This window comes from Bubalus bubalis, chromosome 18, assembly GCF_019923935.1.
Source record: "Bubalus bubalis isolate 160015118507 breed Murrah chromosome 18, NDDB_SH_1, whole genome shotgun sequence".
Classification (NCBI taxonomy): domain Eukaryota; kingdom Metazoa; phylum Chordata; class Mammalia; order Artiodactyla; family Bovidae; genus Bubalus; species Bubalus bubalis.
In genome coordinates, this window is record NC_059174.1 from 2,332,642 (window position 1) to 2,348,459 (window position 15,818).

Below are 15,818 nucleotides of genomic sequence, written 5' to 3' on the forward strand. Positions count from 1 at the left end.
TGAAACAATGCATGGAGCATTCCCAGGACAGAACTCAGTCCTGGGCGCCACCACAAATGATGTAGAATGGCATGGAGATGTGTTTATAATATACCGTAAAGTAAGGAAAAAGAGGCTTCAAATAATAGGTACAGGTGGATCCTGTTTTCATAAAAATTCACATATTTATATTTATGTCGTATATTTGCATTGGGCAAAGTGTGGAAGGGTAGATACCAAAATACAAGTATGGATATCTTGGGGTAGGGATTGGATTTTTTTCACCAGCATGTCATATTTAGGGAGGGCCTATTCAGTGCTTGATACTCTACAGATTAATAAGTAGAGCTTTTTCTTTCTTTATGGATTAAAATTTCACAGGAGACTAGATTTTTTAGTTGCTTTTTGGAGGAGATGAGGGGGTTTTGATGTAACTAAAATTATTTCCTCCATCTTCTGATGTTTCTTGAGTGAATATTCATTATTTGTACAATTTTTCTCATAGTAAACACTTTTTAAAATTGTGGTAAAACATACATAATGTTAAATTTACCATTTTACCTACTTGGAGAAAGAAATGGCAAGCCACTCCAGTACCCTTGCCCGGAAAATCCCATGGATGGGGGAGCCTGGTAAGCTCCAGTCTATGGGGTCGCAAAGAGTCGGACACACTGAGCAACTTCACTTTAACTACTTTAAGTGTACAATTCAGCAGCAGGAAGTATTCAATCACAGTGCCCTCTAACCATTGCCACTATCCATTTCCAGAACTTTCCCCATCTTCCTGGGTAGAAACTCTGTGCCTGTTGAACAATAACCTCCCCTCCCTCTCCTAGCCCCTGGCAACCACCATTCTCTCTGTCTTTATGAATTTGCCTATTCTAGTACCTCAGATAAGTGCAATCATACAATATTAATCCTATTGTGTCTGGCTTATTGCAGTTAGCAAGATGTTAGTTGCCAAGGTCTAGGAAGTACAGGTTCCCAGGCAGCCTCGTCACCTCCAAGCAGGCAGCAGACAGAGGGGAAGGGAGCTGCCGGAGGTGCCCAGCAGCAGGCAGCGGAGCTGGGCAGACCCGCGGGCCCTGACCCCTGCTCCTGGGGCCCTGCCGCTGGCCTCCTCTCTTCTACGGTGTTCGTAAACACCCAGGGACCAGAGCCCTTCCAGGAGCAGGCCTGCGTTCTCGGTGACCCTGACAAGTGGAATTTCACTCTCCACTGGAAGCAACCCCCAGGGCACTGTGTTTCTGAATCCAGGGATGAAGCCTCCCAGCTGATGAGTACACATTCTCTAAATTATTAAACAGTGGCTGCCACGCCAGGGTGACCAGTGCGAGTCCCCAGAGCACTAGTTCTGTTCTCAGCGAGGCGGGCCTGCCAGGCCCCCACTGCCATCGCTGCTGTGCTGTCTGGAGGCCAAGGGTCGGCGTTGGGGTGCTGGGAGCGCCTCCCCGCTCATCCCGGAGCAAGGCTCACTCTCATGGAAACGGAAGGAACTCACTGCAGGGAGGGAGGCCTGTACTGTGACGGAAGTGGCCCCTTTGGCCTCTGGTGGCAGGGCGCGGCGGCCAGCTCTGGGCAGCAGGTTGGCCGTGAACTTCAGCACGGCATGTACACTCTCTGAGCACAGTTTCACCCCGTCTGTCAAACGGGGCTCAGTAAAGCAGCCCAGCAGCCACAGCTTTGGGAGCCCCCACTCCTTCTTTATTCTGAGACCACCCCCGCCTCCCTCCCAGAGTCCCGCAGGGCCGCGGCGCCCTGATTCAGAAGTCCTGGACAGACCGGGCTGTCAGGATGGCCTAGAAGAGCCAGTGGGGCTCCCGGTTAAAGCACCACAGGCTGCTTTGCTGGCCCCCGCCCCTCCCCCCCACCGGCTTTCTGCTTCTCAGGCTCCCCTGAGGCGGGCGCTGCTGCTTGGAGGCCCAAACCCTTCCCTGTGCAGGGAAGAGCCCCCGGGGAGAGAAGTGCTTCAGAAGGCACACAGAGCTGCAGCTAGGACCTCGGTCTTCTGGGAGGAAACCCACGACAGAGATCAGAGGTGTGAGGGTAAGACAGCTCCCTCTGGAGCAGCCGCAAGCTTGCTTTGTTCTTCTGTGGCCTCTGGGCCTGTCGGTTTGTCGAACAATGAAGAGTAGGTAATAATGCCGGCAGTGGTTAAGGGTACAGCCACCCTGGGCCAGCCAGCAGCCTGGGGGGACACTAAACGCCACGAGCTCAGCTCGTAAGATGACAGGGCAGCTGCCCCAGGGACTTTGAACTTCCTGAGGGTGTTGTTCCTGCCTCTTGTCTCAGCTCTCAAGAAGGATGTGGCTCTGTCTTAAATGATATCCTCGCAGATAGTCCCTTCACACATCTCCAAGGAAGGAGTCTTTCCAGCCCTGAGGCCTACGGTGACCCAAGCTCAGCTCATCCTAGGAGGCCCGGCTCTTGCTATAACTGCCAGCAGGGGCCAGCTCTGGCTCTCACATAGTTCTGGCTCCCCCTTGTCTAAGGATGCAGAGTGGAGCCGACGCCCCAGGCCCAGTCTGCCTGGGTTGCTTCGTAACTGTCAACCCCCACTGTACAGACAGCAAAAGTGAGACTGCATGAAGCAGCCCAAAATCCAAGAGAGCGGGCGCCAAAACTGATGTTTGAGGTCCGAACCCCAAGTTGGGAAGCCGCGTGTAACCTGACTGCCCGTCAGGATGGGCATGGGCGCCCTGGACACACAAAGGGGCAGCTGACACGAGAAAAGGACGGGCAGGCCACAGAGGAGAGGAAGAGGGGCCTGAGTTAGGGGAGAGAAAGACTGAGAGCCCATAAGGTGGAGGCCACGTGGCTGTGAATGATAACTTAAGGTGAATGTGGACCTGCTCACCAAAACTCAGAACCTCTTGGAAGTGTGAGAGAAGTGAAGTGAAGCTCTGCCTCTTAACCACACGAAGCTCACTATCCCTGAGAAGGGAGAGGATAAATGTGTGCTGCGCTCAGTTGCTCAGTCATATCCGACCCTGTGACCCCATGGACAGTAGCCCGCCAGACTCCTCTGCCATGGGGATTCTCCAGGCCAGAATACTGGAGTGGGTTGCCAGGCCCTCCTCCAGTGGATCTTCCCAACCCAGGGATTGAACCCAGGTCTCCTGCATTGCAGGTGGATTCTTTACCATCCGAGACACCAGGGAAGCCCAAGAATACTGGAGTGGGTAGCCTATCCCTTCTCCAGGGGGATCTTCCCAATCCAGGAATCAAACCGGGGTCTCCTGCATTGCAGGCGGATTTTTTACCAGCTGAGCTACCAGGGAGGTCCTGATAAATGGTCTCAGAAAATGTTTAGAGCGACTCACTGATGAATGTGCCACAAAACTAGGTTTAGATAAATGCAGGGTCATTGGGGGCAAATTCCTGTTGCATTTGGGTTCTGCAGATGGGCAGAAACAGTAGGATACAGACAGGCTGAAGAGCGCCATGGAGACCCGAGGGAGTTGGCTGCACGCGTCCTAGTCCAAGCCTACAGGCACCCGCGCCAGGGGCGCCAATGGACGGGAGAGACGGGTGTCTGAGCTCAGGGCGAGACTAGCTGGGGGTCTGAGACCACACTTGCCCTTCCTTCGCCTGGCCTTCTCCTACGGCCTCAGTGGGTTGGAGGATGCCCATCGACACTGGTGACTCTCACCAGTGTCAGTCTACCCACTTAAATGCTACTCATTTCTAGAAAGCCCCTTCAGACATGTTTCCCCAGTTACCGGGGCATCCCTTAGCCCAGTCAAGTTGGCACAAAAAAATTACCATCACAGCCGCCCAGTCCAAATGCTTCTTCCAGAGACAGAGCCCTGGGCTGGAACTGCAGAAGGTGCTAGTACTCATGGACCATTGAGGCCAGTCTTCCCTGGGCCATTCTCCCTTTGGTTATGGACACGTCTTGCCCAAAGCACTGGCTCAGAAACTCACTGTGCTCACAAACAGGCAGAACGAGTGTCCTTGCGAATCTTGTCTTCTCAGAGAGTTTACATAGGAAGAGAGGGGCACAACCGCCCTGCTGGAGAGAGGGAGACCCTTCTGGGAGGTAACTTGGCATCATATTTCAAAGCCTTGAAAAAACCTGCACCTTCCTTGTGATGACAGCTTCACTTGTGGCGGGGATCTGGAAACGGTCAGGGATGCAGGTCCAGACCCAGGACTAGGCAGTTCACCACAGCATCGTGTAGAGCAACAAAGGCGGGCAACCTCGGTGGCCAGAGAAGATTGATGACATAAATACAAGCACACAATGGAATATTATGCAGTCATTTAAAATAACAAAGGGAGAAGGCAATGGCACCCCACTCCAGTACTCTTGTCTGGAAAATCCCACGGACGGAGGAGCCTGGTGGGCTGCAGTCCATGGGGTCACTACGAGTCGGACACGACTGAGCGACTTCACTTTCACTTTTCACTTTCATGCATTGGAAAAGGAAATGGCAACCCACTCCAGTGTTCTTGCCTGGAGAATCCCAGGGACGGCAGAGCCTGGTGGGCTGCTGTCTATGGGGTCACAAAGAGTCGGACCCGACTGAAGTGACTTGGCAGCAGCAAAATAACAAAGAATGTTTGAAGAGTGGGGATGTACACTTTTCATGGTTCATGGTAATGGCTTGGTGCATGGTTCATGGCTCACGGTATATATCACAGGTTAAAACAAGAATACAAAACTGCACACACTAGGTGGTTGAACAGAGTTCCATGCTGATGGAAACATTCAGTACCTGCACTGTCCAATATTGTAGCCCCCGGTCACGTGACTGGTAAGCACTTGAAATCTTTGGCTAGTGGGACTGAAGAACTGAATTATGAATTCTAATGAATTTAAAGTTTCAATGGAAATTGCCATATGTGGTTAATAGCTTCTGTAGTGAGCTTCACAGGTAGAGTATAATTCCAACTGTGTTAAGAAAAGGTATGTAAAAACATAGGGAAATGGACTGAAAAGTATCCCCAAATGTACACAGCAGTTTTCTCTGGAGATGCAGTGCTTCCAGATTTTCCAACGATGACTGGTTGGCTCTGACAGTCAGAAGAGAAAACAGGTCCCTCAGGCGGGGAAGGAGAGGACAAGCCGGGGGCAGGCAGAGCTCCGCCGGCAGGAGGGCCGGGCGCTGGCCGGGCAGCCGGGGAGGTGGGCCGTCTGCCTCGCGCGGGACTGGTTGTGACAGGCGCGCTGTGCCTCTGTGACTTGGGTCTCCTCCAAGCTGGCAGGCACCCTCGCTGACACACGAGACGCGCGGCTTAGCTGGGGTGAGCATGTGCGCGCGTGCGCGTGGGTCCTGCCCTCTGCTGCCAACCTGGCAGCCCTGTGCTGCCTCTGCAGCTGTTTGCTGAAACCTGGGTGGGTTCTGTGGCTTGAATGTTCACTTATTTCCCAGGCTTTCCTTCAGTTACTGCTCCAGTTACCCGCAACTTTAAGGAGCTTCCCTCCCAGGACTTCTGAAAGCAGGAGAAAGTTACTGCAGGTGGGTCTCGGCCAACAGCAGGGAGGAAGCCTGGGCTGGCTCATTATGGTTCGCTGGTGTGTCAGCAATTTAGAAGCTTGAATTGTTTGAAGTGGCAAGAATAAAGGAAGATGGAATTTTCCTAAAGACATAGCTGGAGGCTTACAGATTTTTTTCTAGGTAGAGAGGCCATAAGCAAGGTTCTCAAACTTAAGAGCACATAGGAATCACAAGGCCGCCTGTGTGACATGCAGACTCCTAGTGTTAAATGCAGAAACGGGGGCAGAGGAGGAGGCCAAGCCACGTACTTGAGGGCACCAGCGGGTCAGCAGGGCTGGGGTGAGGGTGTGCGGACTCTCCCGTGAGGCTGTCTTTGACTGTCACACTGTGACTGTCTCCTGTGGCAGATGTTTGGTGTGAAAGGAAGAGTGAGACAAACATGGGGTCCAGCCCACTCTCTAACGCCAACTAGACGTCCAACAGCTCATTTCTGTCCTGTCACTAACCACCCAGAGTTAGCGCAGACCCCACTGGTTACTGGCTCAGTCACCCAAGACTGTGCCCACTGCAGACGCCAGCTGCACACGAGGAGCCCGTGTCCCCGGCACTGGGTGTGATAGTTTGCTAGAACAACTCACAGACTCAGGAAGGTGCTCTCTTTACAAGCAGTTTATAAAAATGGTCCAGAGGGGTCCGAGGCAGAGCGCCATTCTCCCGGCACATGGATGTGGTCAGCAACTTGGAAGCTCCCCACGCTTCGCTGTTTATGGGGCTTCACTTAGGTTCCATTGTGTTGGCATGATTGATTAAGTCATTAGCCATCGATGACTGACTGACACCTGGCCTCCTCCTCCTCCCCAGAGATCGGGGGTTGTGGCGGGGAGGGGAGGGCTGGAAGTTCTAACCCTCTAGTCACAGGGGTGGTTTTCCTGGCGACCAGATCCATCCTGAAGCTACTTCGGTTTCCCCAGGTGTCATCTCATGATGACACAGACAGTAAATTGCAAGTGTTTTAGGGACTTTGTGCCAGGAACTGCACAAAAATGAAAGATGTATTTATTTTGTATCATACCACATAGGGTATTTACAATTTTCTGGAAAACACACCTGCATTTCTACCACCAGCTGTCTACAGCGGTCTCAAGGGCACACACACACACGTCGCACCACACACTGTTGGTGCAGGAGGGCTGGGTGTGTGTGTGACTGCGGGACCCAACTTCAAAGTCAAAGGTCCTGTAACGGAGCTCAATGGCAGCTGTAACCAGACTGCGAGGTCCAGTTAGAGACAACGGCAGGGATGAGGCAACCTTATGGGACGCCTGGGACGCAGACGGTCCACCCCGCCACAGTCACAACCTCAGGCACCCAGAGCTCCCTGACTTACACACGTCTTCCGTTTGTCAGTCAGGGTGCCTCAGATGCGGGCAGGCTTAGGTTACTAATGTACAGGCATTAACTGGAACAAGTAAGGCATTAAATCATTAGCAGAGATTAGTGGGGCTGGGCGGAAGGTGGCTCCCTCCCTCCCTGCCTCCCTGCAGAGGCCCAGCAACACGCCTCTGTACCCTGAGGAGCTGAGAGCAGCCTCAGGTCACAGCTGTGGCCCTGGGGCAGCTCAGGGTGCTGGGCAGAATTTGAAGACAGGCAGCTCCATGACTTCCACTAGAACACCCAGACACTGACTGCAATTCATTTTGGAGCCTTTAAATTCAAGCTCATTTACCCAGGTCAGAAACCACGTGTCTGCATCTGACAGGCCGCGGCCTGCCGCAGCATGCTTCTGACATATGGCCTGCACTGTGGGTTGTGCTGGGGTGGGGCATGCGGCCTGGCTCCGACCCCTCGGCTTCCCCAGCCGCCCAACCTGCTTTCAGAGACAGGGGAGCTGAGGTGGAGCTACATACGTGAATCACTCTTGTCCTGGGGAATGTTCCAAAAGCCGAGCAGGGATCGTTCTGGAACGCCTGCTAGCCCAGAACAGGAGAGAGAGAGAGCTCCCTGACACCCAGCAAGTTCATCCCCATGGCAACCCTCCATCCCTGGACTGTCCACGCCTTGGCCCTCTCTCTCCCTAAAGAGACTGACAGAGGTGATGCAAATTTAAATGTGGGCTTGCCTTTCTCTAAAAAAATTTTATCTTGGGACTTCCGTGCTAGTCCAGTGGCTAATCCCAATGCAGGGGGCCTGGATTCAATCCCCGATCAGGGAGCCAGATTCCACAAGCTGCAACTGAGACCTGGCGTAGCCAAATAGATAATAAAAACATTTTTATCTTGAAATAGTATAGATAAATAGACAGGTGTAGTGAATAATGTTAAGAAATTATCTGTGTCCTCATTTCCCAATTTAAGATATAAAACCACATCATTAAACAAAGCTCCTTTGCTGTCTCTGATTGTACAGCCTTCCCGATCCCATGAGAGGTAACCACCACGCTCAGATTAGTGTCATCACCCATTCGCTTACATAGATTTATATGTGTATATATAATTACATAGTATATATAGAGAGAGTCAATATACAATCTTTCTCATGTTTAAAAAATTTTATTGAGGCGAAATTCACATAACATAAAATTAACCATTTTAAAGTGTACAATTCAGCAGCATTCAGTGTCGGGGAACCACCACCTGTTTGCATGCTTTTGAACTTGTGTGACTGGGGCTGTGTGTTAGGCATTTTGTGCATCAAAGCTGCTTACGAGGCTCATCTTGTGATGCGTGTAGCCCTGGTCCCTTCATTTCACCACTGTACTGTGTTCTCCTGTGTGGCTGTTTCACAACTGACCCTTTCTCCTGATGGCCAGAGGATGGTTTCGAGGTTTTCCCTGTCACCAATAAGCCTGCCTCCCTGTGCCCACACTGGCGCTCCTCCAGGATGTCAAGCCAGGAGCAGAGCTGTTGTGTCATGGGCCGAGTGCAGCTCCAGATTTGAGGCAGCGCCAAAGTGCTCTTCAAGGTGGTGCTAATTTATACTCACAGAAGCTTGGCTGTCTTGGGGAGCTCGGAGCCAAGTGTGCAATTTAATTAGAGTAACTTAACACTTGGATAGTGTATTTCATTTAATAAAACGCTGTGAGGTAGGCAGAGCAGGATTATTAAGCTTTCTCAGAAAACTTCTTGAAGACAAGAAAATCTAAGACGCAGAGGGAGGGACTCATCCCGGATCACAGGGAGCCAAACCCACTGTCTGCATGCTCCTCCTGTTACGTTAGTTTCTCCCCTTCCTTCCCCAACACAGCCACCTTGTCCCTTACTTGAGCAGAGATCCGGCACCCTATCAGCCTTCTGAGGGCACAGTAATGCAAGCTCACAGGCTGACCCTGGAGAGGAGCCTTGGGAAGGGGGTCTCTGTGGATTGGGCCATTCCAGGCTGCAGAGAACCAGGGAGGAATCTTCTGGACGTCTACAGCCCACTCTCCTCATGGTCAACTTGCCTACGCACAAAGACTGCATCTGGGAGTAGTACTGTTGGATCTAAGTTGCCTTGAGACGGCATAAAAAAACAAAAAGGCGACAGGAAAAAAAAAAAACACTTTGAGGCAAAGACTTTTCCTGCCAAAGCAGGAACCCCGGGCACACTGGTACCCCCAGGGAAGGAGGTGCAGTGGGATGGCATTTAAGATACCACGACTGTACCTCCAAGTACAGTCACCTGGGCACCAGCCCCTCCTCGCTGAAACCAGGCGGCATCCTGAAGAGGAGAGGGCGACCCAGCCTGCACCGTGGGGCACACTCTCCCTGGAGAGGTTCCGATGCTGCCCCAGGGCACCGGGGACTGGAAGCTGAAGCCCGTGTGCCCACGCCTTTGGTATACTTTTGGCACCAGAGTGTGCCAGCTGTCACTGTTCTCAAGTGTAAGCGTCCTTCATTTTTGGCTCTTCTGTCCCCTTGCACTCTAATCTTTCCTTTCCGATGTGAATCCTCCAATCGGGAGCTGGATCCGGCAGGTGAGAAGAGGCTGTTTCATCTTGCCTGCCTCCTGCCCTCCAAGCCTACCACGTGGATGTAACCACTGTCAGTTTCACAATCTGACCTCAGGCGAGTTTCCTCTCCTGGTCAGGAAAAACGGGAGAAAGCATCAGGCACATGGGACCAGTCTGTCATGTGTTGATGAAACTGAGAGTTTCTAAATGCTTCCCCTGGAGTTCACCATCTTACACCAATTCCTATTGTTCACTTGTTTTTTGGTAATGAAAAAAAAAGTCATGGGCTCCTACCCAACATGCCTCAGCAATTCCCGTTAAATGCCAGAAGACAACTACGCCTGAGAGCCACGCCACACACACCTCCTGCTGAGGCCAAGAGACGGCACGGCACCTGAGACCCCGTCCCCTGGCCTGCCTCGTGCCTCCTGGCTGCCGGCAGCACCGTGACGCCACCCCTTTCCTGGAGGTCTTCCGTATCCCCCTGTGGCACCAGCCACCAGCGGGCCTGCTGGCCCGGTCAGTTCTCGTGACCTCGGGCCCTGGGGTTTGTCTGGTTCTCTCCGCTCAGCTCCGACGGCGCACAGCCCAATCAAGACTTAGTTCTCAACGCTGCCCTTCTCTCCTGGGACTTTATGCAGAGTTCCTAATTAGAGCACTGCGTTCCTTTTTAAAATAGGTGAACAGAACACATAAAGAGGCCTGTTTTTCTTCTTTGACGTTATGCTGTTGTAGGGCAGGTTTTTTTCAGTAACGGGAAAGTACACGAAGCCATGGAAATCAAATGCATTCATCTGGGACTAGAAGACTGATGGCCAGAGCGAGGCCAGGAAACTCAGCTCTCAGGGCTTTTCTGGACTCCACAGACCGGCCAGGAAGTGTCCTTGGCCGCCTTCCTCGGACGTCCCCGCCACGGCCAAGGGCGGTGCCCGGTGCCTGGCAAAGGACTGTCGAGCTGCCTCCCAGCGCTGACTCAGGCTCCCCACTTCCTGCAGACATTTTCCTTGGCAGTTCCTGACTCCTGGAAAGGGATGTTATTTCCCTTGGGAGTTAGGCAGATCAGTTTTCACTAAGTATGGACGTGAAGAGCTAGATAAACTATTATCCACCTGTTCTTAAAAATTGCTGGCTACAGTTCAAAGAAGACTCTGATGGAAAAGATGATCCTGTATCGAAGATGCACACACGTCAGTCAGCCCCATCACCCAGCTTGGCCTCAGCGAGTAACGAGGGTCATAACCGTGCGACTGCGCAGGGCTGACAGCCTGGTCTTGGCTGTGTGAGAGTCTGCCATGTATCAGAGGACCGGAGGGGGAGGCCTAAGCGTGTTCCCTGCACGTGTCACTAGCTCATCTCCACCTCGTGAGGCTCAGAAAGCTGAGCTGTGCTCAAGGTCACAGGGCTGGTAGATGTACGGGCAGGATCTGAATTCCAGTCTCTGGAGCCCTACGGCCCCTTAACCCTGTCCATGTTACTCAGGACATCCGCCCACCCGCCCCCAGAGGCAGGTTGTGAGGTTTACTGCTTTATTAATATGAAGTTTGGAATTTAAATCTTCTAACGAGTTTAAAAAAAAAAAAAAAGAGTCCTTTGGAGTTTTCTTTGACAAACCCCCAATCAAAGAATTATTGAGGTGAGAACACATGGGAAGTTGACTTTAACTTTAGGAGAGGAGAAAGGCTGAAGGAAAAGAAAGATCTCTAATTCAGTGATGGCATATCCTTATTTTTCAGCCTTACATCCTTACATTGTATCCGGGTAGAGGAGTCCAGTCAGGAGAGAAGCGTGGGGCCCGGCATCACGCCAGCATGGCGAGCCTCGTCTCAGCCCCTGCTCTCGGGCCCACGGTGAGCGGGCCGCGCGCTCTCTTCTCCAAAGCGGCCGAGACAGGCCTGCGAGGAACGGGCTTGGCCTTGTGGACTTCGCAGCAGAACAAAGGGAAGGCAAGTGGTATCATCCTCACCAGCCTCTCACAGGATCAACTTGTACTTTTTTTTTTAATCTTTATTTTTGAAAGGACAAACTATTAAAAGTAAAACAAATGAAATCACGTGAGATCAAGATACAAAGACAGAAATTCAGTGTAGAAAAAAGGACCTTGCTGGGAGCCAGTCGATGAGAAACACAGGAACATCTCACAGACACACAAGAGGCTCACGCAGTAAAGAGGACTGAGCTGCGGGGGCTCCCCATCACATCAGGGTTTCATTTTGCTCAGCCTGAGATCTCGCTCGATTTCAAACTGCCTGTGATCCACTCGGTCTAGAAAAGCTTTTCGTTCGATGTACCTGGAAGAAAATGAAGATGCCCGTGAGCAGACTGAGTAGGAGAAAACGCCTCCCAGGCAGCATCCCCTCTCCCCGTGGGGAAGGGCCCACCTGGCCTGGGGCTCAGCGGGCGACAGCAAATGCAAGCAGGTGACCACAGGCAGAGGGGCCGCCGCTACTCTTTCAGTAACATCCAGACCACTCATTTGGTCTAAACAAGGAACTTTCTGGTTCAGAGGTGAATAAAAGTAAAATGAAAAAGAGAAAGCAACAACTTATCAAGGGGAAGTACATTAGCGGCTGGGGGCAGGAAAACGTGCTTGTGTAGCCAGGTTTAAAGGAAAGAGCAGGGCTCAGTCAGGCCCGAGTTCGGAGCCTGACCTGGTTACACAGCAGCTGACCCTGGCGAGCGCTCACTGTCCGGGGCACCTGCCTGCTGGCGGCCCTCCCTTCCCCCCACCCGTCCCTCCTGTCCGTGTGTCCTCCACCCACATGGGGCCAGGGCACTTTCGTGGGGATGACCGAGGAGGCTTCCCTGAATTCCTCCAAGGGAATGAGGTCAAGTGCCTCTGCACCCACGGCCCACATACTCAGGGTGCCCTCAAGGCGGGCGGCCTGCCCCTCGGCCTGCCAGGCACCGTGGGAGGGAAGCCCCAGGCTGAAGGTGGCAGGCGCCGCGGGGAGTGAGCGGTGGGATACAGCTCCATTTTTATGCACCTTCTGGCCATAAAGTGCGCTGCCATTTGCCTTGGGGGGAGAGGCTTTCTGCCAAGTAGTCTACTGAAAGAGCAAAATTGCCACTGAAAATGGGAGACATAATTGAATCTCTGTGCTAATCTTTCCTTTGTTGCACTGCGGAAAATGTGCATCTGTGATTACAAGGTCATTTCATTTGTGGTGAGCACGTTACCAGCTTAGGACCCCGTGTTCCTCGGCTGAGCTCACCCTGTGAAGGGCAGCCCACCCTCCCCGCTCTCCCGCAGGCCTGTGGCCACTAACCTTGTGCCTCACTACAGACAGGGTGGCGGCCTGGGGCCAAATCCTGACCCTGTGACTTGCTGGCTGTGTCTCGGAATAAGCCTCCTAACCTGGCTAATTCTCTTTCTTAATCTGCCAAAAAAAAAAAAGATAATCACCCCTACTCTGAAGGCCTGCCACAGGGATTAAATAAAATAGTGTACATACAATGCCTAGCACACAGCTCCATAAAACGGCAGTTAGAGCGGCCACCATCATTTCAGGAAGCCAGCTTCTAGAGTCAGGGTTCTGAGGGCAATCAACTCAAGAGCAGCAGTGAGCTCTCTGGTGCATGTTACGAGCATCTGTAACAACAACCTAGTCCAGGATCAGGAACTCGGCAGCTGAGTCAAAACCGCCACGGAGGGGCTGGCATGGCTGGAAAAACAAGGGCATGGCCCGCCTGTAAGCTTGACATGAGCCCTCAAGGTCAGGCTGTCAAATTTAGCCAATGAAATACACATTCACTGGCTTCAGATTCCCTGGCAGATGGGGAAGCCATTGCCGGGTGCAGAGGACCCTTTTTGATAAAAGTGAGAAAGCAGGAGAGAGAGATGGTGGCGGGAAGTGGACACACACAACAAGCTCCTCTTCCGTCCCCCACCAGGGGCCCCGCGACTCCCCAGTGGGGGCAGTGAGCCGGAACTGACTGATGGGCTGTGTCGCCCCACAACTGCCCCCCTCCACACACCAGCTCACGGGCCCGGGCTGAAGATCACAGTGGGGATCAGAGTTTTGACAGCAGCGTGCTTAACTGCCCCTACAGGTTTCCATAGGAAAAAAAGTGGGGGGGGCGGTGCTGTGGTTGAGAAGACTTCAGGGCATGCTTCAGGAGCCACCAGCCAGGGTCACCTGAGAGTGCGGCCCGGGGACAGAAGAGGAAGCACGAGGCTTTGAGCATTTATGGTCTTTCCTCTTTGACTTTCCTTTAAAGTAGAGGAAGTGATACTTAAATTAAGATGCTCACCAAGCATAAATAATGGCCTCACAGGTTCCTGGAAGCTGTGTCGGGTCCAGCTGACCTTGAAACCATCAAGAGCAAGGCCAGGCTGGGTGCTAAACAGGCAGGTGCAGGAACAGTTCGGGTTTAGGGAACGCCTCAGGCAGCAGAGGGGGGCACATGTGCAGAAGGCAACTGAATTCTCAAGGGCAACCAAGACAAAGGCCATCCCGGCAGGTTTGGCGACTTCACTCCTCCATTTATATCATCTGCAGCTGCTAACAGGATCCTTGTGATGGCTTTGGGTTGCTGCCAAGAGTGGACCAGAAACCAAACTTCTATTGGACAAGCCCCTGCCAGCCTCCCCGAGATCAAAAAGGTGCCAAGGATGAGGGTCGTTCCAGCATTAACTGTGTGACTGTGGGCAGGACAGTTCATTTTTCTTCGTTGGAAAACACGAATAAGAATTACAACACCCCTCTGACAATACAGTGACACCATAAGAAGTACTTTGTAAACAATAAAACCAGAAATGGCTAATAAGCACTGTGGGCTCTGTGCTTTCCATTTCTGACCTGATGGTATCACTCCCAAGCCTCAGGAGCCGGGATAGTTGGAACAGGGACCAAGAGACCAAGTGCTCCAGAAGGAGGAAGGGCTCGCGGGGAAGGCTGGCTCTGCGAGGTGGCCCAAGAGGATGACCCATTTAAACTGAGCCTCACGAAGTTTTCAGGCCCCGTAAGCAGGTTACGGTCTCCGAGGAGAACCACCAGCTGACAAGTGCAAAGGTTCTTTTCTGGTCTGTGCCCAGCACTCCTGGGGACCAGCCTGGTTCAGCTCAGTCTACTGGGAGGAGGAGGTGGGGACATCCCTTCCTGCCACCATTCCCTATGGAGCCCAGTTAAGAGGCCGCAGCTCCTCACTTTCACTCACAAAATACGCTAACAGCACCAAAACCCAAGGTATGTGCTAAGCCTTTCCTTTCAGAACCAGGTTAGACACAATAGGCTTGGTCATCTTTTTGATCTTTCAACCCAAATTACTTTTCTGCCACCAACTTCCTTGAGATCCAGGCTGTTGAGGAGGGAAGGAAAAATGAAAGAAGACAAAAAAGCCCCGCCACACAGTCACAACCATCCACGAGAGGCCTCCGGACCTATGGTTAGGAAAAGAAAGAGTAGGGACTTCCCTGGTGGTCCAGTGGTTAAGACACTGCCCTTCCATCACAGGGGACACGGGTTCGATCCCTGGTTGGGAAATTAAGATCCCAAATGCTGAGTGGAGTGGCCAAAAAATGGGGGTGAGGTGTGGAGAAAGAGCACAGACAGCTGCAGGGAGTCTGAGTGGGCACACGAGGACATCTCGCGGCTGGTCATCACTCTGCCCCCAGCAGAGCCCGCAGGCATTCTGTGCAGCACAAACCTGGGAAGGAAAGCGGATCAACACCAGAAAGCAACAGGCAACACAGGCACTGAGGCTGGAACAGAGCTCTGTGAGGGATGTGATGAGGCGCCTTGTTGTCCTGAGACACGCGAGTGAAAGAAGCAATCTGCCCAACATCACCCGAGCCTTGAGGAGAGCACACCGCGGGGGCCAGAGTGAGAGGGCGCTGATTTTAATTAAGTTTCTTCTGCACTGCTCTCATCCCATCTCACCTCAAGGCTGTGACTCTTGGGGGTCACAGAGATAGATTTTTTGAAGAAAGAAAATTATTTTCTCTGGTCTCTCCTTCACACCTCTTCAAATCACAAATACACCTGGTTTCCAATCATCACGCTCCACGACCTTCAGTTTGATTGCTGCAGCAGCCAAGACCATGCCTAGCTTCCTCTCCTTCTCTGTGCACTGATCCCTCTTCTAAGCCCGCTGGCCTCCACCTCAACAGAGTAGGAGAGACGCGCGGCTGATAGCGGATACCGCCAGGGAATCTAGTAAGAGCAGTTACAGGAACAGAGGGAAGCAATGCTAGAGGCCTGAGGGCCACACGAATCTTGAAATACTGGACTGAGTTCTGGAGTGCAGGGCTCAGAGGAAAAGCAGCAAGTCTTTGCTGTGCAGCTGACCTCTTTGGTACAGGCATTTTAACCAACTTTGCTGACGGAAAAAGATGGCCGAGTGGAGATCTCATTCCGACATGCCATGTCCTTCTTTTCTGGGGGGTTAATTCTAATCCTGCTGGGTTCCAAACAAAACCACAGACGCCTGACAGCTAGCGGAATGGGCATCTAGACTGCATAACGGCT

At 52.4% G+C, this 15,818-nt stretch overlaps 1 protein-coding gene and 1 long non-coding RNA gene across 3 annotated transcripts in view; one reads left to right on the forward strand and one right to left on the reverse strand.

Moving 5' to 3' along the window:
• Positions 1 to 4,903: 4,903 nt before the first annotated feature.
• LOC123330233 lies at positions 4,904 to 14,072 on the forward strand. Its single transcript, XR_006545977.1, has 3 exons — positions 4,904 to 5,229; positions 5,358 to 5,444; positions 13,851 to 14,072. It is a non-coding gene; the product is annotated as an uncharacterized LOC123330233 (long non-coding RNA).
• LOC102393517 (craniofacial development protein 1) overlaps positions 11,330 to 15,818 on the reverse strand; it is a 105,702-nt gene continuing 101,213 nt past the window's right edge. The window contains exons 7-8 of one of the 2 annotated variants that reach the window (XR_006545976.1): positions 11,730 to 11,845; positions 11,330 to 11,639 (exon numbers count right to left, since the gene is read on the reverse strand). Coding sequence is in view for 1 of the 2 variants with exons in the window: in XM_006063341.3 (XP_006063403.1) it covers positions 11,549 to 11,639 (91 nt within the window). In the remaining variant the exon portion in view is untranslated. The remainder of the gene's footprint in view (positions 11,640 to 11,729; positions 11,846 to 15,818) is intronic. The other variant, XM_006063341.3, reaches the window with a different exon arrangement.